Source organism: Aotus nancymaae, unplaced genomic scaffold, assembly GCF_030222135.1.
Source record: "Aotus nancymaae isolate 86718 unplaced genomic scaffold, 86718_ANA_hifiasm-v0.15.2.pri h1tg000007l, whole genome shotgun sequence".
NCBI lineage: Eukaryota > Metazoa > Chordata > Mammalia > Primates > Aotidae > Aotus > Aotus nancymaae.
Genome location: NW_026988418.1, coordinates 6,198,927 through 6,224,084, shown reverse-complemented (window position 1 = coordinate 6,224,084; position 25,158 = coordinate 6,198,927). Strand labels below are relative to the sequence as shown.

General features: G+C 49.9%; 1 protein-coding gene and 1 pseudogene across 2 annotated transcripts; both read left to right on the top strand.

Moving 5' to 3' along the window:
- The first annotated feature begins 3,435 nt into the window (after nucleotides 1–3,435).
- On the top strand, nucleotides 3,436–9,800 carry CLDN19 (claudin 19). 2 transcript variants are annotated; one of them, XM_012434463.2, is made up of 5 exons: nucleotides 3,436–3,824; nucleotides 5,003–5,167; nucleotides 5,267–5,351; nucleotides 7,675–7,827; nucleotides 8,587–9,800. In XM_012434463.2, exons 1-5 carry the CDS (start codon nucleotides 3,602–3,604, stop codon nucleotides 8,633–8,635), a joined length of 675 nt encoding a protein of 224 aa, XP_012289886.2. In that variant the 5' UTR covers nucleotides 3,436–3,601; the 3' UTR covers nucleotides 8,636–9,800. The 2 variants fall into 2 exon arrangements, with proteins under 2 accessions (XP_012289886.2, XP_012289887.1); XM_012434464.2 differs by lacking the exon at nucleotides 5,267–5,351 and having other exon boundaries at nucleotides 7,675–9,800.
- A 9,658-nt stretch (nucleotides 9,801–19,458) lies between these two features.
- On the top strand, nucleotides 19,459–20,029 carry LOC105705078 (jupiter microtubule associated homolog 2-like; annotated as a pseudogene).
- Nucleotides 20,030–25,158: the final 5,129 nt, after the last annotated feature.

Sequence of the window (25,158 nt, the reverse complement as noted above, 5' to 3'; positions counted from 1 at the left end):
CTCTTGGGAGGGTGATTAGAACTCCAAAATTTCAAATGATGATTTCAGAGAAGGTGCTAGATTCCAAAGGACTGAATCAGACCCTCCTCACTGGCAATGAGAGAGGGCAGTGGAAAGGTCTCCGATTTTTCACAGGGAAGGAGGCAAAAACATTGAATCCTCATACCAAGCAGTCAATGATCAACACATACCTAACAAGGCCAGCTCTCGGTCAGGCAGTGTTGCAGAGGAAGTGGTAGCAGTGGGTCTTCAGCCGCAGGCAGTCTGCCCACTCCTGGGGTACGATGGCTGGAGGGGCAGGCCTGTGCGGGGAGTCTTTTTGGAACAGAGCTTTTATGAGCTGCAGTTCTGCAGGCGTTTTATGCTTGCTTGCTTTTTTTTTTTTCAGAGTCTTGCTCTGTCACCCAGGCTGGTGTGCAGTGGGGCGATCTCAGCTCACTGCAACTTGCACCACCAAGGTTCAAGCAATTCTCCTGCCTCAGCCTCATGAGTAGCTGGGATTACAGGCACACGCCACCACCCTCGGCTAATTTTTTGTATTTTTAGTAGAGATGGGGTTTCACCATGTTGGTCAGGTTGGTCCTAAACTCCTGACCTCAGGTGATCCACCTGCCTCAGCCTCTCAAAGTGCTGGGATTACAGGCGTGAGCCACCGTGGCTGGCCATTTTATGCTTTCAGATGGCATTTCTCACCTAACATCTGATCCTTGTAAACTCTCTCATGCATCAGACAGGGCAAGTGTTATTATCCCTACTTTCCAGTGGAGAAACCAGGCCCAGGGAAGCTGAGGACTTGCCTAATGTCATGTAGCTTTTCAATGGCAGAGGTGAAGCTACAACTGTAGGCTTCTTGTGTGTAAGTGAAAGCACAGTGTGATGTGCCACCCAGGGCAGTTTCAGTGAGCTCTTAATGGAGCATGGGCTGGGACCCTGAGCCTTTCTGTTCTCCCTGCATGCCTGGGAGTCACTGGACTGCAAGGGGGGGCACCAGGAGTGGTAGGTGCCCTGGGTGGAGAAGCTGTGCCAAGTTAGGGAGTGCCACTCCAGAAGTGGAATCTGAATTCCAAAAGGCTTTGGAACAAGAGTGAGGGAAGGCCATCAGGGTAGGAGAGAATATTTTGGTAGAAGACTCAAAGCCTCAAATAACAAAGAGAAGGGATAAACAGAAGCGCTTCAGAGGAAGAGGAGAGTACTGTTCTAGATCACAAAGAGGCTCTGGGAATGCCCAGGATGGGCCTCCTGCTGGCTCTGGAGCCCTGTGAACCACAGCTCCCTTCCCCTCTTTGGCTCTCAACTTGTCAATGGAGGGGACTGCAGCCTGTGGTCTCTGAGGCATGTTTCTGCCTGGCCTCTGGGCTCCTCACCCAGGTCCCCCTGAAACCAGAATGACCCCTGGATCTTCCCTACAGCGAGAGCACCTGCAGATGGCAGGGAAAAGGGGCCAAACTCCAGCGTGGAGAGGAGGGCTTCGCCTTTGGAGAAACATGTGCAGAGCAGCTACCCAGCACCAGGCCCCTGCCCTCCACAGACACTGCTTACCTTAACAGACCACTACAACTCCATGAAGCAGACCCTCCGTTTAGAGTGAGGACCCTGAGGCACCACAGTCATTCAAGTCACCTCAGGAGAGTGTCTTGTGACTGCCTGCCGCCTCCCTTCAAACTGGACCTGGTGCTGCCCTCAAAAAGGAAGGAGTGTGGGAGATACCATGGGGGCCAGCACCACACAGATTCAAGTGGGAAGCCCTTCCCGCTGCTTTCTAGCTGTGGGCCTGTTACCTCCCTCTGCCTTGGGCTCCTTGCTGTTAGGAGGCCTGTCTGCCTGCATGCAACCCTGCATGCTTAAATTAACGCAATAGTCACAGTGTGCCCACTGTGGCCCCAGCAGGTTGGAGGAGGCTCCCTCGATACTACTGTCTTGTCATTGTGGCAGAAGAATTTGAGCTCAGGACTTAGTTGTCTGCCACTGTCGTAGACCCCATTTGCTCTTTGGGACCCACAGATCGTCCAGGAAGCAGGTCTGTGTGTGCCCGGATCCATATGACTCTGACCCTCCCAGCACAGAGGGCCTCAGACGTGCGGCACCACAGGCCAAGCAGTGCCTACCCTTGACCCTCAGACAGCAGACCACTCCCCCAGCTCTGGCCAGAGCTGCAGGCCATACCAGAGGCCTACGCCCTGGGCGGACACACAGGGCTGCCATTGTCTGCTTAGCGCCTGGCACCCTCTCGTTTGCATAGCCACGTGAAGAATGCGAGGGAGCAGAGCAGGCTGGGGACTTGTCCCTGCAGAGGGGAGTTGGGGCTGTGGGGGAGGAAGCCAGCAGGGGTCTGCAGCAGGACCCTGCCTTCCCCCAGTGCAGTCCAGGAAAGGTGGGTGGGCTGTCGGGGACGGAGGGGGTGGCCGGAGGCTGGCAGGAGTGGGAGCAGGGTTGTGACATTCCTCCTCCACCTACACCGCAGTGGGGCTCAATTGAACGTGAGGGGATTGCTAATGAGGTCGAAGAGAGTTAAACATTCCCCTACTCCTGAGGACTGAGAGAGAGACTGGGAGAGAGGAGACGGAGGTGGGGGTGCTAGGAGGGGGCAGCCTGAACCCCAGGAATGTGCAAAGGCCGCTGCTCCGAGCCAGGCTGCTCTAGAGCTGGGGGCCAGGGCCCAGTGTTCCAGGTCCCAGCAGGAGCTGCTAAGCCAGCCAGCAAGGGGATTAAGGGGCTGAGCAATCCGCCTTCCTTCAGGCTGATGCCAAAAGGTCGAGGCTGTCTCCCCAGCTCCCCACCGGGCCCCTTGCTGGCCGGCAGCCAGCGCTGGCCCGGCTTTGATAGGGCCCCTTTTCTGTCCCCCTCAGATCTCAAAAAGACCCCACAGTACATATTTCCTGGTCTGGCCTTCCTGATTTTTGGCACACACAGCTCCCAGCTACCCATGACCCCTCTTCCCAACACCCCACTCCTAGCTCCATCTGCCCACATCTAGCTTCAGATCCTCTGCCAAAAAGTTCTCCTTGACGTCTAACTCTAGTTTTACCTGCTGCAAGCTGGCATCCCTTTCCCTTCCGTTCTAAAGTCAAAGGGCAGAAAACCCCAAGGGTCGGATCAGCCTTGCAAGAGCAAAGTCCATTCTCCCAGGACTGGTGTTTGGGTAAGGGATTATCTGAATTTTAGGGCACCTGAATCAGGTTCCTAAAGGGGTTTCCCTGGGGGGAAAGTCCCTGAAGGCAGCTGGGTCACTCCTCTCAGCCCCTCCCTTCCCTATCCCTGGGGAACTGGGGCGGGGCAGGGACACCACCTGGGCCGTGGGCCGGCCCCCCGCCCCCAGGGGGCTGGGCATGAGCTTTGCTGGGGACCCTGCTCTGGCTTAGGCGGCTGCTGTGGGCGGGCCTTGGCCTTTTCCAGCCCCTGGACCTCCCCCTGCATTCTGGAGTCCAGAGCCACTGCCTTTGCTCCAACCGCTGCGCCCATCACCTCTCCTTCCCTGCCTCTGACCCTCCTTCTCACTGCTCCCTCTGTCCAGCTGCTCCTCCCACCTGGCCATGACCACAGCCCCTGCTGGGACCCTGGCCCAGCTCTGAGTCCTGGGACCCTTGGTCCCCTCCCCTGGGCCATGGCCAACTCAGGCCTCCAGCTCCTGGGCTACTTCTTGGCCCTGGGTGGCTGGGTGGGCATCATCGCCAGCACTGCCCTGCCACAGTGGAAGCAGTCTTCCTACGCAGGCGACGCCATCATCACCGCCGTGGGCCTCTATGAAGGGCTCTGGATGTCCTGCGCCTCCCAGAGCACCGGGCAGGTGCAGTGCAAGCTCTACGACTCGCTGCTCGCCCTGGACGGTAGGCCTCAGGCCAGTGGGGTGGGAGGTGGGAGGTGGGAACAGCAAGGGGTTCTGGAGCAAGCTTTCCTCACAGTCTGCAGTCTGTGCTGGGCTCCATCCTCCAGCCCCTGCTCCACAATCCCCCACTACTGCCCTGTGCCCGCCTGACAGTCCAGGCCAGCCTGCTGCCCTGTGGGAGGGGAGGGCTCTAGGATCTGGCAGCTGTGGGTCCAGATCCCCGCTCTGCCACCATAACCTTGAACGAGTCACCAACCCTCTTGGCACTGTGATGTTCTCATCTCTCAAGGGGAATACTAATACCTGTGGAACTCTGAAAGGCTCAGTTAAGACCCTTCATCCACCTTCCGCCTTACTCAGTAGACAGACACACACTGTGTGCACTCCTGCTCCCCAGTTCTGCCGCCCAGGGTAGTATGCCAGCATATGGGTGCACACACATGCATGCAAACACACACATGCACATGCCTGCACACACACGCACATGCACAGACAGGTGCGTCTGCATGCCGTCCCTCTCCTTCTGGGGTATGGGGACTGCTACGGCTCTAACTCTGGGGTGGAGGTGGCCCACCTGCTCTGCCTAGGACCCCTCTAGGGGCAATCTGTTCCCCATGGCCATCAATCAGCCCCATTGTGCCAATTCAGGCAGGTCATCATCTAGCCTTGCTGAGGGACCCAGGTCTCCTAAGCGCCCCCCAGGGCCCAGGACTGACCCCTGCACCCATGGAGAGGCAAGCTTCCAGCTGCCATGGACAGAGGCGAAGGTGACTGTTGTCTGAATGGCTGCTAGGGAGGAGTTGCTGCGGGGCTCAGGCTGGGTTGAGCTGGGCCCCAGGTACCCTCAGCTCTTCCTTCTGGGGGCCCCTGGAGGAGCCATCCTCCACTGCTTAGGAGGGTGGGCCAAGCCCAAAAGGGAGTCCCCAGGCCAGAAAGCAGCAGCGGGATCAAACTACCAGAAAAGTCTGCAAGGGCAAGTGGAGAGTGGTGTTGACAGTGAAGGGGACTCTCACCCCCATGCCCTGTCCTCACTCCCGGGCTGTCACTCCGCACTATCCCGCACCTGCCAGCAGGTGGTCTGACCCCCAGGCCAGCTCCCTCTCAAGCTGGGCTCCTTCCAGGCACCCACCCAACCCCCATCCCCGCCAGCCCCGCTCAGTGCCGACCTGCCTGCCCTAGGTCACATCCAGTCAGCACGGGCCCTGATGGTGGTGGCCGTGCTCCTGGGCTTCGTGGCCATGGTCCTCAGTGTGGTTGGCATGAAGTGCACACGGGTGGGAGACAGCAACCCCATCGCCAAGGGCCGTGTCGCCATCTCCGGGGGTGCTCTCTTCATCCTGGCAGGTGAGTGCCCCTCCCTCCTCCACAATCACAGCCATGGCAGGCAGCCCCAGCACCAGGAGATGCAGAGCAGAGCTGAGTGCCCCTCTGCTTTGTCCTTAGGCCTCTGCACTTTGACTGCCGTCTCATGGTATGCCACCCTGGTGACCCAGGAGTTCTTCAACCCAAGCACACCTGTCAATGCCAGGTGGGTGTCAGGGCTTGGGTCTCTTGCATCACCTCCTCTGGGGCCACTGAGCTTTGTCCACTGGATCACCTGGAGGAGGAAGTGGGGAACGGGATCCAGCTGCCATCCAAGAAGCTCTAAAGAGGGGAGCCAGGTGGAGTGTGGTGGGGCCCTCCACAGGGGCGGGAGGCCTGTGGCAGGCTCCCAGGTGCAGCAAGGACTCTCTAAGGACCTAAGTCTCCTGGCTCTGGGTTTCAATCCCAGCTTTGGATGGGTGCAGTGGCTCACACCTGTAATCCCAGCAATTTGGGAGGCTGAAGCGAGCAGATTATCTGAGGTCAGGAGTTTGAGACCACCCTGGCCAACATAGTAAAACCCCATCTCTACTAAAAATTCAAAAATTAGCTGGGGTTGGTGATGGGCACCTGTTAACCCAGCTACTTGGGAGGCTGAGGCAGGAGAATAGCTTGAACCCAGGAGGCAGAGGTTGCAGTGAGCCAAGATCGCACCACTGCACTCCAGCCTGGATGACAGAGTGAGACTCCGTCTCAAAAAAATCAATCAATCCATCCCAGCTCTGCGTGCACTGTGTCACCTGGGCAAGTTACTCAATCCTTCTGTGCCTAGTTTCCTCCTCTGTAAAATGGAGCTAGAACCTGAGCACCAGCTCACACATGGCCAGTCCCCCGCCCAGGGGCCCCCTTGCCCAGCATCCAGCCAGCCTCACAGCACCCAGGGCAGGGCCAGTAGGGCACAGGATATCCCCAGAGCTCAGTCTGGTGCTCTGAGCAGCTTGTCCTCAACACAAGCATCCAGCAAGATGCAGGTGAGGGTGTGGCACGGTGCCTCGGCCCTGGACAGTGCCTAGCAAGCCTGAGCTCTTTTTATTTCTGCTGGTGGCAGCAGAGCTGAGATAACTTCCTGCAGGAGGCAGCAGTTACTCTGGGCCAGGAAGAAACCTGAGAATAAGGGCAGATCATAGAGGTCCTTGCAGCCATAGGAAGATTTTGTTCCTCATCCGGGCGGAGGCAGTGGCAGTACCTCTGGCTGTGATGTGCAGAATGGTGGGGAGGGGGTGACACCAGGAAGGCGGCTGTCCCGAAGGTCTGAGCAGAGGTACCCCAAACGGGTACCAGGGAGGGAGCAGTGGAAAGCAGGCTGCTATTCAGGAGCTAGATGACCAGGACTTGTAAGGCTGTGGGCACAGGAGTTGAAGAGGAGGCTCTGCAAAAGGCCTGGGCTCACCCTGGCTCCTCCCTCACCTCTCAGACCAGCCAGAAGCAGAGAATGGAACAGCCTCAAACCCAGATGTCCCAGTGGGCTTTGGGCCCTGGGATGGAGAGAGGATGAGAAAAGATGCCTGGGCTGTTGCAATTGGGAGGGATCCCTGGAGGAGGCAGATATATGGAGAGGGGAGGGAAAGGAGGAGATCTCAGGTACGAAGTTTGTTCCCTGGGCGGGCAGCTACAGCCACAAAGTCCGCCAGGCAAGGTCCAGCTCAGGCATGTCAGGACAGGACTCAGCCCCCCATCCCTTCAACAGTCCCCAAGGCCACTCGGGGGCTACCAGGCCCTGTGCTGGGTCCTGGGGACGCTGATGAATCCCATGCTCTGTCTGCCCTCAGGGGGCTTCCCAGGGCAAGGGGCTGAGGCCTCCTGGAGAAAGTGTGGCAGTGGGGTCGGCACAAGGGACGGGGTGAACACAGAGAGGGTGTCAAGGACAGCCCCCACAAGGAGGTAGCATCTGAACTGGGCTCTGAAGGCAGAGAAGGAGCCGGGAAGGCACAGGGAGTGGCAGGCTTAGTGCCCAGCAGAGGGTGCCGTGTGCAAAGGCACCAAGGCAGTGAGACCAGGAGCGGGGCTGGACTGGCCAACAGGGCCTGGGTGTGGAGAGCCCAGAGTGTCAGGTGGAGGCTTCTCCCAAGGTGTGGGCTTCTCCCAAGGGCAGCGGGAGCCCTCCTGGCTGGGAGTTCGGGGGGCCAGACTGTGACTGGGAAAAAAGGGATTGCTCCGCTCCTCCAGGGCAGGACTCTCAGGCCCTCCCATGCCCCCTCCACTGGCGGGATCAGGAAATGAGCCCAGGCTGCTCAGAGCACAAGCGTGAGGCCAAGCCTCCAGCCTTCATGCCCACCTTGGTCCTGGCTCACCCAGTGTGGTGTTGATATTCTGAGCTGGGGGCAGGGAGAAGGGAAGTGCATTCACCCCAGTTTATCTAGAGAGATGGAGGGGGTTGTGAGGCCCCAGCCTCCAGCTCCGCACACCCTGCCCTTCCTCTGCAAGGGCAGGGGCTGGGGACACCCTGAGACGGCAGCCACACCTGATGCCATTCTCCCTACCCCTTGCAGGTATGAATTTGGTCCAGCCCTGTTCGTGGGCTGGGCCTCAGCTGGCTTGGCCGTGCTGGGGGGCTCCTTCCTCTGCTGCACGTGCCCGGAGCCAGAGAGACCCAACAACAGCCCGCAGCCCTACCGGCCCGGACCCTCCACTGCTGCCCGAGAGTACGTCTGAGCTCCGCCTGCTATGGCCAGCCCCCTGCCCAGTGGACCCCTCGCCCAGCCTCCAACCAGCCTCGCAGCACCCACAGCAGGGCCAGTAAAGCACAGGATGTCCCCAGAGCTCAGTCTGGTGCTCTGAGCAGCTTGTCCTCAACACAAGCAACTACCCTACAATCTGAGACCCAGAACCTCAGAGAAAGGCCAGAGGCAGGACCCAGCCCACAGGCACACACACAGAGATGCAGGTCCAGGCATGGTACTGTCTGCACAGCCTCGTGGGCACCAGCATGTGTCCCTGGGGACAGGCCCTCAGGCACCAGCCCAGCTGCCGCCTTTTCACCTGCTCCTTTGTTTACTCACTGAAAAGCTGTGTGGATGTCTGCTCTGGAGATACAGCAGTGGCCAAGACATCCTTAGTACCCAGGTCCTTGGGGTGAGCAGAACCCTTCATCCCAATGCCAAGGGCTCCTCACTGCAACCCCACAGGGCAGTGTCGGGATGCTGAACATTCACACGGGTACAGAGAGGGTCTGAGTTCAGGTCTCAGGTTCTTCCAGTGTGCCCAGCACCGGGGGCCACCCACACAGATGGCTAGGTGGGACCACGGTGCCCCCACCCCTGGGAATGGGTCCCAGGCAGGGCTGCTGTGAGGCCCAAGGTCTGGCCGCGCTGGCCAGTCCCTGTGTCCAGGCCTGAATGCACAGCCCCTGCCCCCACCCCCACAGCTATCCACTAACCAGTTCTCTCTTTTTTGACTTTCAGACCAATTGTTAAATTGCCCGCCTCCGCCAAGGGCCCCTTGGGTGTGTAATGTCCAGTCCCCAACCAGGCTCTGTCCTCTGCCATACCTAGACTGTGTGTTTCATATTTTTTGGAAAGAGAAGTGCACATCCAGCCCCAATCATGGTGTCATTTGCTCTGTCCTCGGCATGGCTTGGGCGGGGCCTGGGTCAGAGTGGTCAGTGCTGACCCCTGGGGCTCTCGGGCAGAAAGATGAGGAGACAGCAGGCCAGGGTGGGTTCCACAGCACATCCAAGGCTGAGCAGGAAATAATTCAGGGCTCCTGCACCTTTCCTAGGGACCCCACTCCCAAGCCTGGCCTTGGCCTTGGCACAAGGTCCTCCTTGATGGGAGACCCCACCCACCCTGGAGGCTGCCCTTGAGGCTGGCCCAGTTCTGGGAGCAGGCCCCAGGGTCGGGGAGCCCCTGGTGTGGACATAGGCCCCAAGGTAACAAACCCTGTCCCGTTACCTGGTCCACCCCTGAGAGCCCTCCTAAGGGAAGGGACAATTCCTAGAAGGCTCTCCAGCTGGATGCTGGGGATCAGAGGTAGGTGAGGGGACACAGTGTAGGAGCCCCCCACATAGAAGAGGGAATGTGGGGCAGACGTTAGGACCTTGCAGGCATTAGGACTGTCCTAAGCAAACTCTGCAGCCCCCAGCTCTGCTCACCCGAGTCCTGCCCCTTGTTTCCACACCTACCACTCCTCCTCTCCAGCTCAGCTAAGGGCCAAGATCTTTGCCTTAGAACCAGAGCAGGGGGCACAGCCTAAGGCTGCCCGGAGACTGTGGCTGGAGCTGCGTGCTGCACCTAGCGGTGCAGTCAAAGCTAGAAGGGCTTTTGGTCTTGAAGTCCAGGTGCCATCCCTGCTTAGTATAGAGGGGGAAGGGCCTGAAAGGAATGTAGGGAAACCAGCCCTGATCAGTCCCAAGGCCAGAGTCCTTTGGCCAACACCTCCTGGAACCAGAGTGTGCCAGCTCCGCCCCTCATGCTCAGGCCTCTCCCACCCCAAACCCTCTTCCGGGACTCTGAGTCTCCCTGGCCACTGCATGGCAGGCTTCTGGTGAGAGAGAGCGTCCATCACTGAGCCTCCCTTTCCCTGCCAGGCACCTTGCTTGGCCAGCTCCATTCTGGCCTCCTCCACCACCTGTCTTGTGAGCACATCTCCCATTAAATCCCCAGATCTCAAGAATGCAGCTCAGCTTCTCCTTCGAGTTTATCTCTGAGAGGGAAAGTGATGGAAACCACGTCAGCTGAGACGACTGCCCCACTGCAGCCGAGGGTGGGGGTGGGAGGAGTGACACAAATGGCAGGGAGCTGCTGGGGGACTGACCCCTTGGAGCTTGGCCTGGCCAGTGCGCACACCCATTGGGGTGCCGCAGAGGCTTGTCCAGCCTATGGTTGGAGGGTGTGACCACCTGGTCTAAATAGGTTCCCCAGAGTCCTGCCCCTCTAATCATGAATGAGAACGGCAAGAGTTTCTCCTCTGGGTGCCTGAAGCTATAGTGTAGCGGTTCCCAACCCTGTGTGCACATTCGAGTCACTGGGGGGTGCAATGCCCAGGCTCCAACCCCAGACATCTGACTTCATTGGTCCAGGTGGACCTGGGCATCTGAGGTCATGTAGCTTCTCAGGGGACTGCAGCGTATGGTCAGCACTGAGGGCACTTCTATGAGGCCTCCAGCCCAGGCAACTCTGTGGGGTCTGCAGAGAGAGAAAGAAACCCACAAGAAAAGAGGTGGAGGCAGGACGCAGTGAGATCACGCTTGTAATCCCAGCACTTTGGGAGGCCAAGGCGGGTGGATCACCTGAAGTCAAGAATTTCACCAGCCAACATGGTGAAACCCTGTCTCTATTAAAAGTGCAAGGCTGGGCGCAGTGGCTCATGTCTGTAATCCCAGCACTTTGGGAGGCTGGATCACAAGGTCAGGAGTTCAAGACCAGCTTGGCCAATATGGTGAAACCCTGTCTGTCTCTACTAAAAGTACAAAAATAAGCCAGGTATGGTGGTGGGCACCTGTAATCCAAGCTACTCAGGAGGCTAAGGCAGGAGAATCGCTTGAACCCGGGAGGCAGAGGTTGCAGTGAGCCAAGATCCCACCACTGCACTCCAGCCTAGGTGACAGAGTGAGACTCTGTCTCAAAAAAAGAAAAGAAAAGAGGTGGGGAGAGGAAAGACTAGGGAGGAAGCCCTAGCTTACTCCGGCCTTTCCCGATACCAGGCTGTTCTGTGTCATGCCCACATCTTTCCAATCAATCCCCCTTTTGGCTGAAAAAACGTTGAGTTTGAATCCTGTCCTACACGGCCAGAAGAGCCCTGCCTAACAGGATTTGAAATCTGGAAACTCAGCGCAACCTTGCAGAATCCTGTTACATGGTGCCAGCTGAGCAGGGATGGGATCATCCTCCTATTCTAGGCTGGGTGTTTGGCATTCCTTGCTACTTGGTCATGAAGCAGCTGGCCAGGAAACCACACATCATTCTCTCTTGAGCTTCAGGGTCCAAAGGAGAATGTCGGGTTAGAATGTGCTGGCTACTTCTCGTGGGTTTCAGGGACAGGCTGCAAGAGAGACAAGATACATGCAAGCAGGGGGGTGGACTGGAGGGGGTGTCAATGGCAGAGTGGGAACAAGCTTCACTCTGTTCCTTTGTTAGGTGAGGCCCTTTCTGCCTATAGCCAGGGATTGGAGAGGCAGAGGCAGAGAACCACACATCTCACTGAATTGCACAACCAATTAATACTCTGTTTTAAAATGTAGTGAGATCAGCCAGGCCAGGTGGCTCACACCGGTAATCCCAACACTTTGGGAGGCTGAGGCGGGTGGATCACCTGAGGTCAGGAGTTTGAGACCAGCCTGACCAACATGGAGAAACCCTGTCTCTACCAAAAATACAAAATTAACCAGGTGTGGTGGTGCGCTCCTGTAATCCCAGCTACATAGGAGGCTGAGGCAGAAGAATTGCTTGAACCTGGGAGGCGGAGGTTACGGTGAGCCAAGATCGCGCCATTGCACTCCAGCATGGGTAACAAGAGTGAAACTCTGTCTCAAAATATAAAATAAAATAAAATGTAGTGATATCCTGGCAATGGGAAGATATCTGGAAAAAACTAGAGGAATTTGAAGCTAAATTTTTGTCCTGGCCACGCCCTCCAAACAGAGGCTGGACAAGCCCCTTCGGCGCCCCAGTGGGTGTGCGCACCGGCCAGGCCAGGCACCCAGGGGTCAGTCCCCCAGCACCTCCCTGCCGTTTATGTCACTCCTCCAACCCCCACGCTCAGGTGCAGGGTACATGGCAGTCATCTCATCTGGCTTGGTTTCCATCACTTTCCCTCTCAGAGACTTTGAGATGCCTGGTCCCACAGGCTTCTCCTGGAACAAACCCACACTCCTATCTTCATCAAGGCCACCTGGGCTGCCAACCGGAAGCAGGGCTGATATTCTGGGCTTCATGTCCAGGCTGTTGTTTACTGTCCTAGCCTTAAGGCTAAAGGATTGGGAAGAGACCCAGGAAGGTAGGGCTCAGACTCAGAAGGCGTGATTCTAAAGCTTTTGCCTTATTCTAAAGCATTGTGTATTAATAAACAGAGACACCCTCCCCTCAGACACAAATTGGCAGACCATAAAATATGATTGTAGGAGGAATACACCCATGTACTCAGCCCCTAAGGAAAGCCCCAGGTCCAAGGAGAAGAGCAACAGAAGGTGTTCAGCAAAAAGGAGTGAACCTGAGCCCCTGGAGGAGCTGACCAGGAAAATCAGCTATTGCTTGGGAAGAGGCTCAAAAACTGTGCAGCTGAGAATACAGCGTATGGACTGACTATGAGATAATCAAGGAGTTATTGTTAATTTGTGTTATAAGTATTGCTAGTTTTGTGTGATAATGATACTGGTTGTTTTTCTTATTATTATTCTTATCTGGTAGCGGCACAAGCTGAAATAATATAATGGTTGGATTTGCTTTCAAATAACAAAGAAAAGGTTCAGAGGCAGCGAAAGTTATACAATAAGATTGGTAAATCCCAGTGGTACTTAGGGGTTCTCCTTGTGTATGTTTGTAAATTAAAAATAATAAAATGTTTAAAAACACCTCTAAGCTTTGCTGGTTGTATCATATAATATACTCCTCCTGAGCAGGGGAGTAAGGATGATGGACACTCCAGAGACTTGCTACTCAAAGCACGGCCCTCAGATGGCAGCAGCAACACATCACCTGAAAACATTAGGAATGCAGCTTCGCAGGCCCCGCCACAGCCCCCGTGACTCAGACATGGCGTTTTAACAAGATCTCCAGGTGATTCATACACACAGTGAAGTTTGAGAAACACTGATGAAGCTAGTGACAGCTGTGTGGTGCTTCCTTTTGAGGTGAGAATTTCAATTGACCTTACCCTGTTTTCCTCCGTCATTTGTATATTAGGTATATTGAAAGTGATTCACTCTATGAGTTTTGTCTAGAGCTGGCAACTTATGAGGAGCTACCACTAAACATGATCCAGGCTGGACATAGTGGCTTACACCTGTAATCTCAGCACTTTGGGAGGGAGGCCTCCAAGGCAGGAGGATTGCTTGAGACCAGAAGTTTGAGACTAGCCTGGGCAACAGAGTGAGACCCTGTTTCAATTATTTAAAATTTAAAAACATTTATTTAAAGAGCAAAAATCAGCCAGGGATGGTGGCGTGCACCTGTAATCCCAGCACTTTGGGAGGTCAAGGTGGGCGGATCACCTGAGGTTCCAGACCAGCCTGGCCAACATGATAAAACTCCGTCTCTACTAAAAATACAAAAATTAGCCGGGTGTGGTGGTATAGGCCTGTAATCCCAGCTACTCAGGAGGCTGAGGAAGGAGCATTGCTTGAACCTGGGAGGTGGAGGTTGCAGTGAGCTGAGATTGCACCATTGCACTCCAGCCTGGGCAACAAGAGCAAAAATCTGTTTCAAAAAAAAAAAAAAAAAAAAGATCCAGGCAAGATTTCTTTCTTTTTTTTTTCTTTTTTTTTTTTTAGAGAAAGAGAGAGAGAGAATAGGAAGGAGGAAAAAGGAAGAGAAAGAGAGAGAGAGAATGGGGAGGAGGGAGAAGGAAAAGAAAGAGGGAGAGAGAATGGGAGTATTGCTTTCTTGCTCAGGCTAGAATGCAATTTAGTAATGGGTATTGAAAACCTCTTTTATACTGATAATTATACTTAATGATGTAGTCAGGAAGGAAGAAGGGAAGAAGATAACAAACAAACAGCCAACCAATATTTAATTTAAACCTATAAAATGCTATGCGATTACTGAGGAGTGATTTACTTCCAATTATATAGTCACCTTTGGAATAGGTGTGAGGTGGTAATGTATGTTTTGTGTATTTGAAGTGGAGAGTTCTATAAATGTTTATTAAGTTTACTTGTTCCGGGTCTGAGTTCAAGTTCTGAATATCCTTGTTAATTTTCTATCTCGTTGATCTATAGAATCGTTAGCTCTTCTTGTTGCATTGATCCTTTTGCCATTATGTAATGTCATTCCTGGCCTCTTTTGATCTTTGTTGCTTTAAAGTCTATTTTATCAGAGGTGAGAATTGCATCTCCTGCTTTTTGTTTATTAGTTTATTTTTACTCTCTGTTTGATTGGTAAATCTTCCTCCTTCTCTCTGAGTCTTTGTGTATTGTTGCATGTAAGATGGGCCCGGATGCAGCATACCGATGGGTTTTGGCTTTTTATCCAATTAAAATATATATAGGTTTAATACCGGCGTTTGATGCTAGCTGGCTGTTTTGCCCATTAGTTGATGTAAATTTTTTATTGTGTTAAAGTTCTTTGCTTTTTGATATATTTTTGGAAAGGCTGATATTGGTTGTTCCTTTATATGTATAGTGCTTCTTTCAGAAGCTCTTGTAAAGCAGGCCTGGTGGTGGTGAACTCTCTAAGTACTTGTTTGTTCGCAAAAGATTTAATTTTTCCTTCGCTCATAAAGCTTAGTTTGGCTGGATAGGAAATTCTGGGTTGAAAGTTCTTTTCTTTAAGGATGTTAAATATTGGTCCCCACTCTTTTCTGGCTTGTAGGGTTTCTGCTGAGAGATCTGCTGTAAGTCTGATAGGTTTCCCTTTATGGGTAACCTGACCTTTCTCTCTGGCTGCCCTTAGTATTTTCTCCTTCATTTCAACCCTAATAAATCTGGCAATTATGTGCCTTGGGGTTGGTCTTCTTGAAGAATATCTTTGTGGTGTTCTCTGTATTACCTGGAGTTGAATATTACCCTGCCTTGCCAGGTTGGGAAAATTTTCCTGAATGATATCCTGAAGAGTATTTTCCAACTTGGATTCATTCTCTTCATCACATTCAGGTACACCTATCAAACGTAAATTAGGTCTTTTCACATAGTCCCATATTTCCTGGAGACTTTGCTCATTCCTTTTCATCCTTTTTTCTGCATTCTTGTCTTCTTGTTTCATTTCACTGAGCTGGTTCTCGACTTCTGATATCCTTCCTTCTGCTTGATCAATACGACTGTTTAAACTTGTGCATGCTTCGCAAAGTTCTCGTGTTGTGTTTTTCAGCTCCATCAATTCACTTATATTCCTCTCTAAATTGTCCATTCTCGTTAACATTTCGTCAAACCTTTTTTCAAGGTTCTTAGTTTCTTTGCATTGGGTTAGAACAAGTTCTTTTAATTCACAGAAGTTTCTTATCACCCATGTTTTGAAACCTGCTGCTGTTATTGGAACACACGTGTAATCTATTAAGCCTTGTTCCGTTACTGATGAGGAATTGCAATCCCCTGTAGAGGGAGAGGCATTCTGATTTTGAGTATTCTCTACCTTTTTACGCTGGTTTCTTCCCTTCATTATATATTTGTCCGTCTGTCGTCTTTATAATTACCGACTTTCTAACTGGGTCTCTGACGTCCAACTTGTTGATTCCCTGCGCCGAAATCTGAGCAATCCACTGAGCCGGCCAAAACAGCGGTGTTAAGACTGATGGTGCTTTTCTGCCCGGGAATCTCCGGACTCCGCACCAAGAACTGGCGTGCTAAGGCACCAGCAAGACCGCCACGCCGGCCACAGGAGTCGCCCTGGCGACCCGTGGAGCTCCTCCACTGGGAATCTCCTGGTCCGTGAGCAACTAATATTCGTCTGAAAGTGTGGCGTCCTCTCGTTCTTTGCACTTTCACTGGGAGGTACGTGCCCGAGCTGCTAATCATCAGCCATCTTGGATCTCCCAGGCAAGATTTCAAATGAAGACAGGCAACACCCAAAGTAGTACTTTTCAATTTTCCATTTTTTTCTTCTGATCGAACACATAAAAATATATCTTGTTTAACTTATGAGAATACTACAGGCAATTTCATTCTGGCCAACGCTCCGGTTGAAAACAACTAAAAATGGATGAAGTGTAAAAAATTCTTCAAAGCATCAAAGGGCCCACAACGATCCCATGGAATCACCAAGTCAAAGCCTAAAAAGCTTTTCCTCTCCCTCTCAGCCACACGGTGGCCCACGAGGTCGCCACAAAGCTGAGGAGCAGTTGGCTGGCATGGCTGGAGATTAGTTACATACAAGGGGATTAAACAAACATGTAGGCTGGGCGCGGTGGCTCACGCCTGTAATCCCAGCACTTTGGGAGGCCGAGGCAGGCGGATCACCTGAGGTTGGAAGTTCGAGACCAGTCTGGCCAACATGGTGAAACCCTGTCTCTAAAAAAAAAAAAAAAAAAAAATGTAAATATGCAGAAGAAAATGGGGAGCCAGGCTTACAAAGATGGAAAGGGAGAAAACTAGAGTAAACCCTGTGGTGTTGGATCGAAATTAGAGGTATCTGGAGGAACTTGTGGTTTTTTTTTTTTTTTTTTTTTTTTTGAGACGGAGTTTCGCTCGTTACCCAGGCTGGAGTGCAATGGCGCAATCTCGGCTCACCGCAACCTCTGCCTCCTGGGTTCAGGCAATTCTCCTGCCTCAGCCTCCTGAGTAGCTGGGATTACAGGCATGCGCCACCATGCCCAGGTAATTTTTTGTATTTTTAGTAGAGACGGGATTTCACCATGTTGACCGTGATGGTCTCGATCTCTTGACCTCGTGATCCGCCCGCCTCGGCCTCCCAAAGTGCTGGGATTACAGGTGTGAGCCACCGCACCCAGCCTGTATCAAGATTAAAAGTAAAGGCCGGGTATGGTAGCTTATGCCTGAAATCCCAGCACTTTGGGAGGCCAAGGCAGGCAGATCACCTGAGGTCAGGAGTTTGAGACCAGCCTGGCCAACATAGTAAAATCCTATCTCTACTAAAAATACAAAATTAGCTGGGCGTGGTGGCGCATGCTTGTAATTCCAGCTACTTGGGAGGCTGAGGCAGGAGAATCACTTGAACCCAGGAAGTGGAGGTTGCGGTGAGCCAAGATTGTGCCACTCCATTCCAGCCTGGGCAACAAGAGCAAAACTCAGTCTCAAAAAAAAAAAAAGGATTAAAAGTTAAAAAAAAAAAGGTCTTAGGAAAGTTAGAAAAACTTTCTTCTCAGGGGACATTTGAAAATCTAAGCACACTTAAATATATCCTAGAATGGGGAAGGAAGGAAAAGCTCTGGCTCACCTACAGTGGGGGATTTATCAGATCCTCCAGACATTAAATTTAAATCCCAAATGCTACACCCTTAAAGGTAAGGCGGAATTACTCTCGCCTCACACTCACCCCAGGGCAGAGGTAGGGAAAGGTCCTGACAAATTGTAGCCATAAGCCAACTTGCTTGTGGACTTGAAGCCCAAATTCACATCATGTGAGTGGCCTCCAAAAAAGTTAAGCTATTCAAAATTTTGAAAAATTGTTTGTGGGCTGGTGATGTCCCTGGGTGCTCAACAGAAGCAAATGCAGGCTGGGCATGTGGCTCATGCCTGTAAGCCCAGCACTTTGGGAGACCAAAGCAGGAGGATCGCTTGCGGCCAGGAGTTTGAGACCAGCCTGGACAACATAGAGAGACCCCATCTTTACAAAAAAAAAAAAAAACAACAGAGAGAGATAGAAAGTAGCCAGGCGTGGTGGTACATGCCTGTAGTCCTAGCTACTTGGGAGGCTGAGGTTAGAGAATCACTTTAGTTCAGGAGTTCGAGGCTGCAGTGAGATGTGATTGTCTCTGCAGTCCAGCCTGGGTGACAGAATAAGGCCTTGTCTTTTTTTTTTTTTTTTTTTTGAGACAAGGTTGCTCAGGCTAGAGTACAGTGGTGTGATTTTGGCTTACTGCAGCCTTGACCTCCCGGGCTCAAACCATCCTCTCATCTTAGCCTCCCAAATACCTGGGATTAAAGTACATGTCACCACGCTTGGCTAATTTTTAATATTTTTTTGAGCCTAGGATTATATTACTTTCCTTTAGTAATATTTTATTTGCTTTGGCTAGGTGCCTAAGGGCACCAGCAATCCAGGATCACTTTTATCTAAGTTCAGGACCTAAAGATTTCTGGGTCCTCAGTCAGGTTGCAATCCATGTGAGTATCAGCTTAAGTCACCACTATGGTACATTCATTCAGGGTCCCCAACTCAAAGCATGGGGTAGTTTATAAAGGTTACCAGACTTAGTGGGCCTGTATCTAAATATTTTCCTCTATCACTGTACAATTGCCTCTCCCAGATAAGCAAACACTTATGCCTCCAGATCAACACTCAGTCCCTCAGTTGCCTGTAAGAGATTAGCAAATAATTCTACTGCAAAAGCAACCCTGAGCATCAGACTCATTTTCCTACATTACCACATTCTCCTGGACCCAAGCCTGGAAATCTCTCAGGATTTTTATATATTTTACATCTAGAAAGATTTTTTTTAAAGTATTTTGAGTAATTTTCTTAGCTATCTCCAGGAGAAGAGCTGGTCCAAAATTACCAAAAGTAGAAGTCAAGAGAAATCTTTTCAAAATGCCGTCATGTAATTTCAGGATACATTGCAAAATTCTTGCACAAGCAGAACATTATTGTTTATTATTTTCTCTTCTGTGACATGACTGCTCATTACAATCCAAATTAACAAAAGAATTACTAGATATGAAAATATCACAAAATTGGTTTAAAATTGTATCACCTTATTACTTATTTAAAGAGTTTTAAAAGTAAATATGTATTTCAAAAATTATATAATGAGCACATGAAGCTTATTTTATGCAATGTTTACAACAATGGGAAAGAGATACACAAATGACTAATTCTCCTAAAATGGCCTTTATTATTATTATTTTGAAATGGATCCTTGCTCTATTTATTGCCCAGGCTGCAGTGTAGTGGCGCGATCTCAGCTCACTGCAACCTCCACCTCCCAGGTTCAAGCGATTCTCCTGCCTCAGCCTCCTAAGTAGCTGGGATTACAGGCACGCACCACTATGCCCGGCTAATTTGTGTATTTTTAGTAGAGATGGGGTTTTACACGTTGGTCAAGCTGGTCTTGACCTCCTGACCTCAAGTGATTCACCTGCCTCAGACTCCCAAAGTGCTGGGATTACAGGCGTGAGCCATCACACCCAGCCGTGTTTCTATTACTATACAGTAGTTTGCATTTTCTACAACTTTATATAAATGGAATCATAGACTATGTACTTTTCATGGTCTGGCTTCTTTCACTCAGATAATTATTTCTAAATTTGTCCTTTTTGTTGTGTGTTTATTCTTTATTACTAAGTAATATCCCACTGTGTGAGTCTATACATTCATCTTTTGATAAATATGAATTATTTCCAGTTTGGAGCTATTATTACAATTAAAGCTGCTACAACATATATAAGTCTTTGTGTGGGCATATGCTTTCATTTCATTTGGGTATATTCCTAAGAGTGGAATGGTGGGAGCATGTTTAGCTTTTTAAGAAAATGCCGGCGCGGCGAGCTGAGGGTGGTGGCGGACGACATGTTCCAGGGCTTGGAAAGCGAGGGCGGCCGCGCCGTCTCCAGGGCCATGAAGCCCCCAGGAGGAAAATCGAGCAATCTTTTTGGAAGTCCAGAAGAAGCTGCTCCATCCAGCAGGCCTAATAGGATGGCATCTAATATTTTTGGACCAACGGAAGAACCAAAGAACGTACCCAAGAGGACAAATCCCCCAGGGGGTAAGGAAGCGGTATCTTTGACGAATCAACTCCTGTGCAGACTCGACAGCACCTGAACCCACCTGGAGGGAAGACCAGTGACATTTTTGGGTCCCCGGTCACTGCTACTTCACGCTTGGCACACCCAAAGAAACCCAAGGACCATGTTTTCTTATATGAAAGAGAAGAACCCAAATCGGATCTTAAAGCTGCGATGAGCATCCCAGCCGGACCAGAGCTGGGTAAGAAAGGCAGCGCCAGAGAAGCAGGCCTCGTCAAGGAGCAGAAGCCCATGCCCGTAGTCGACAGCCATGAACCCCGGCGGGGCCGCGGCCTCGCTCTCACGACAAGGTCTTGAACCCACCGGGGGGCAAATCCAGCATCTCTTTCTACTAAGGGAAGCCACCGCTCCACCAGGAGCCAGACCGGAAACTAAAGAGATAGGGTAGCAATATTTTCATTTCCTTTAGCCCAATTGAGCAGGGTGGGAAGAGGGTTAATCGTGTGTGAGCCTGGCTGCTCAGCGTCTCCGTGGCCATCATGAGAGCTGCTTGGAGACCCGTGCCTTCCGGACCGCTGCGAGATGCCTCTGTGGGGACGAAATGGGGCTCCCTTGGCCATCGCTCCTGTGTAGTCCAGATATGAGAGGAACTGTAAGGTGGGGTGAGGGTGGGGAGGTGGGGCAGGGCCATGGTCCTCGGATGAACAGTCCATCAGCTGATTGGATGTCTAGGAATGACTGAAAGAAACCACAACAACCTGTCTGCCTCTGCTGTGGGATGGAGGAGGCGTAAGCAGAAACACTAACAGTACATTGACCTGTCAGCAGAACAGCTTCCATTCCAGAGCTCACCGGCTGCTAAATCCAGCGTCCCCAATTCATTTAACCCCCAGTGTATCCTTCTGCAGCCTTTTCTTGAAATATCTTGATTGCTTTTCCTTGGTAGCTTTCAAACAACCAAAAAGTTGTTCTCTGTCTTCTACTTTATGGAAGGTTTTTTTTGTTTGTTTGTTTGTTTGTTTTCCTGGTGTCCTGACCCTCTGAAGTGCCCAGTTCCTGCCATCTGAAACCTCGACCCTATCTGATCTCATGTTGGAATCTTCCTGTCTTTCACACAGGGCTGCTCTTGATCCATTACATGTCAGTTTTGCTTGTGAATTCTTCCTTTTTTCCTCTCATCAGCCTTAAGTCTAGGCGTTTTGTTCTTCCCCAGTAATGTAGACAGTTCCTTTCACGAGCCACAGTTCTTCCCATAAATGAGACCCACTGACCTCTGCGGGATTTTAATAATCTGTCCAGTTATATCCTAGTAAGTGACTTATTTCAGTTCTTCCTGTGTCTTCCTTTATTCCTGAATTGGTTGGTGGAAAGAAGAGATGCTTGGGAACCTTGTGTTCTTAGGTTTGGATTCTTTAATACTAAAAAGCTATTTTTAAATACCAGCTTTACATAAATGACTGTTGACTCTGGTCTGTTTCTGACACCTTTCCAGAAAAAAGTCAGTTGCTCAGATACACCAAAGAGGAAGAATAGCTATGTAGGCCACCCTCTGCAAAGCTTTATAGAACCTCTGGATTTAACTCACGAACAAGTTTCCAGAAGAGACTAGAGACCTTAGGCCGGGAGATGGAGTTGAGTAGCGAAGTCACACCTGTCCAATTCTCTGAGCTTCAGTAGCCCAGCTAATGGGATGGCAAAGGTAGTGTCGCTTTCATCGTCAGACAGAAGCCCCTCCCCATCCCCCTAAAGGGCTGCAGGCTCAGTTCTGATGCTTCCCTTGGGTGGGCATCTGTTTACAGGAGAATGTCTGGGTGATGGCAGCTTTGCTCTGAATGCCTACAAAGCTAATGCTTGGTGCTACAAACATCATTATTGTTTAACTTTAGAAAAGCAGCAGCTGTGTTCAGTCAGGCTCATGCTGCCTCACTGCTTAAGTGCCTGCAGGAGCCGCCTGCCTGCCGGGCTCCCCTTCCCACACCTGGCACCTTGAGGGTCTGCACAAGGCTGTGTCAACCAAAGACACTTTCCCCCTTTTGATTGCCTGTAGACTTTGGAGCCAAGAAACAAAGTCTTGTGACTTTGTGACTCTGTGTGACTCTACACACACTTCAAATGGTTTCTGCTTCAAAGTCACTTATATCACTTGAAACAGTTTAATGCTGGAAATGAACTAACATTTATAACAGTGTTTTTTAATTGAGAAAAATGATTTACGAATTGCAAATCAGATTGCCAGGAAGAAATAGGACGTTACAGTGCTGGGACCTGTGACTCTCCCAGCCCCTGCTGTCCACTAGGTGAGAGGAAAAGCTCTTTATTTCTGCCCCTGGCAGAAACTTCTGGATGATGGGAAAAACCAGAGATGGGAATGAGGAAAACCTGAACTACAGCAAAAGCCCCCGGGCAGCTGTGAAGGAGCCCCTCACCTTACTCTCCTTGCACCTGCTCTGCCTTCTTTCCCTCTGCGAGGCCGTGGGGCTGGCTTCACAGTGCTTAGTCCGGTCACTGGGAGAAGAGGAGTTCCTGCACATGCAAGCCTGCTACGTGGCTGTCGTCTGCATTTGGGAGGTGCTCTGTACGTTGGGGACTGCCTGTATTTGGAAGATTGAAAAACCTAGCATCCTCTTCTCACCCAGGAAGCTGCACTGAGAAATGACTGGCCTCTGTATTGGTATTAAGCCTTAACACTTTTCTTAAGTGCATTCGGTGCCAACAGTTTTCTAGAGCCGCATCGAAACAAGAAGCCTGTACTCGTGTCACAACGTCATTTTCATAGGAGCGTTTTGTTATTTCTCCAAGGCAGAATTGGGTGTAACCGTTGAATTAAACTTAGTAGTCACGTGAAAAAAAAAAGAAAATGCCAAACTATTTTTCCAAAGTAGTTGTATCCTTTTATATTTCCACCAGTAGGGTATGTAAATTTTATAGAGACCTTTAGAGAGAGATAATTCATTTTTTTGTCTGTTTGTTTGTTCATTTTTTGAGACAAAGTCTTGCTCTGTCACCCAGGCTGGAGTGCAGTGCCTGATCTCAGCTCACTGCAACCTCCACCTCCCCAGTTCAATCGCCTCAGCCTTCCGAGTAGCTGGGATTACAGGTGCCCACCATCATGCCTGGCTAATTTTTGGTATTTTTAGTAGAGACAGGGTTTTACTGTGTTAGTCAGGATGGTTTGATCTCCTGACCTTCTGATCCACCCTCTTCAGCCTCCCAAAGTGTTGGGATTACAGGCATGAGCCACCACCCGTTTTATGCATTCTTTGCAATTTTTTTTTTTAAGACAGGGTCAGTCCGGACAGAGTGGCTCACACCTGTAATCCCAGCACTTTGGGAGGCCAAGGCAGGCAAATCACGAGGTCAAGAGATCGAGACCATCCTGGCCAACATGGTGAAACCCCATCTCTATAAATAAATAATTAATTAATTAAAAATTAAAAAAACACAGGGTCTCGCTCTGTTGGCCAGGCTGGAGTGTGGTGGTAAAATCTTGGCCCTCTGCAGCTTTGACTTCCTGGTCTCATGTGATCCTCCCATCTCAGCCTTCTGAATAGCTAGGACTACAGGCGCACACCACCAGGCCCAGCTAATTTTTGTATTTTTTGTAGAGATGAGGTTTCATCATGCTGCCCAGGCTTGTTCAAATTCCTAAGCTCAAGTCATCTCCCCACTTCTGTCTCCCAAAGTGATGGGATTAGAGGTGTGAACCCCCTTACCCAGCCTATCTCTGCTCTAATCTTTATTATTTCTTGCCTTCTGCTAGCTTTGAGTTTAGTTTGTCTTCTTTTTCTAGTTCTCTAAGTTGCAAAATTAGGTAGCTGATTCGAGAGCTTTCTTGTTTTTTTTTTTTTTTTACAAAATATCTTGCAATGCATATAATTAGGTCATTTTAGGGAAATAAAGCATTAACCTTTTTTCTCAGAGAAACTAGTAATCCAATGGGTTATATATAGATGTTCAAGAATTTTATTTTTCTTAGATTTACTGTTTACTATCAGTGAAATAATTTATTTTTATTTTTTTTTTTTTAAAGAAAAAAGGAAGAAAGAAAAATAAAGAATGAAGAAGAGGAAGAAAAAGGAAGAGAAAGAGGGAGAGAGAACGGGAGTATTGCTTTATTGCCCAGGCTAGAATGCAGTCTAAAAATGGGAATTGAAAACCTCTTTTATGCCAATAATTGTGCTTAACAATGGAGACAGGAAGGAATAAGGGAAGAAAATAACAAACAAGCAACCAACCAATATTTCATTTAAACCTATGAAATGCTATGCAATTATTGAGGAGTGATTTACTTGCAATTATGTAGTCACTTTTGGAATAGGTGTGATATGGTACTGATAAGAATGTGTGTTTTGTGTATTTGAAGTGGAGAGTTCTATAAATGTTTATTAAGTTTACTTGTTCCGGGTCTGAGTTCAGGTCCTGGATGTCCTTGTTAATTTTCTATATCGTTGATCAGTCTAATATTGACAATGTGATGTTACAGTCTCCCACTATTATTGTGTGGGAGGCTAAGTCTTTTTATAAGTCATTAAGAACTTGTCTTATGTATCTGGGTGCTCCTGTGTTGGGTTCATATATATTTAGGATCATTAGCTCTTCTTGTTGCATTGATCCTTTTACCATTATGTAATGTCCTTCTTTGCCTCTTTTGATCTTTGTTGCTTTAAAGTCTATTTTATCAGAGGTGAGAATTGCAACTCCTGCTTTTTATTTATTTATTTATTTATTTATGCTCTCCATTTGGTTGGTAAATCTTCCTCCATCCCTTTGTTTTGAGTCTTTGTGTGTCGTTGCATGTGAGATGGGTCTGGATACAGCATACCAATGGGTTTTGGCTTTTTATCCAGTTAATAATATATATGAGTTTAACACTGCCATTTGATGCTAGCTGGCTGTTTTGCACATTAGTTAATGTAAGTTCTTCATTATGTTAATGCTGTTTACTTTTTGATATATTTTTGGAATATTTTTGGAAAGGCTGATACTGGTTGTTCCTTTATATGTATAGTGCTTCTTTCAGAAGCTCTTGTAAAGCAGTTCTGGTGATGGTGAAATCTCTAAGTACTTGCTTGTTTGCAAGAGATTTTATTTTTCCTTCGCTTGTGAAGCTTAGTTTGGCTGGATATGAAATTCTGGGTTGAAAGTTCTTTTCTTTAAGGATGTTGAATATTGGTCCCCACTCTTTTCTGGCTTGTAGGGTTTCTGCTGAGAAATCTGCTGTAAGTCTGATAGGTTTCCCTTTGTGGGTAACCTGACCTTTCTCTCTGGCTGCTCTTGGTATTTTCTCCTTCATTTCAACCCTAACGAATCTGACGATTATGTGCCTTGGGGTTGGTCTTCTTGAGGAATATCTTTGTGGTGTTCTCTGTATTACCTGGAGTTGAATATTGTCCTGCCTTACTAGGTTGGGAAAGTTTTCCTGAATAATATCCTGAAGAGTATTTTCCAACTTGGATTCATTCTCTTCATCACATTCAGGTACACCTATCAAACGTAGATTAGGTCTTTTCACATAGTCCCATAT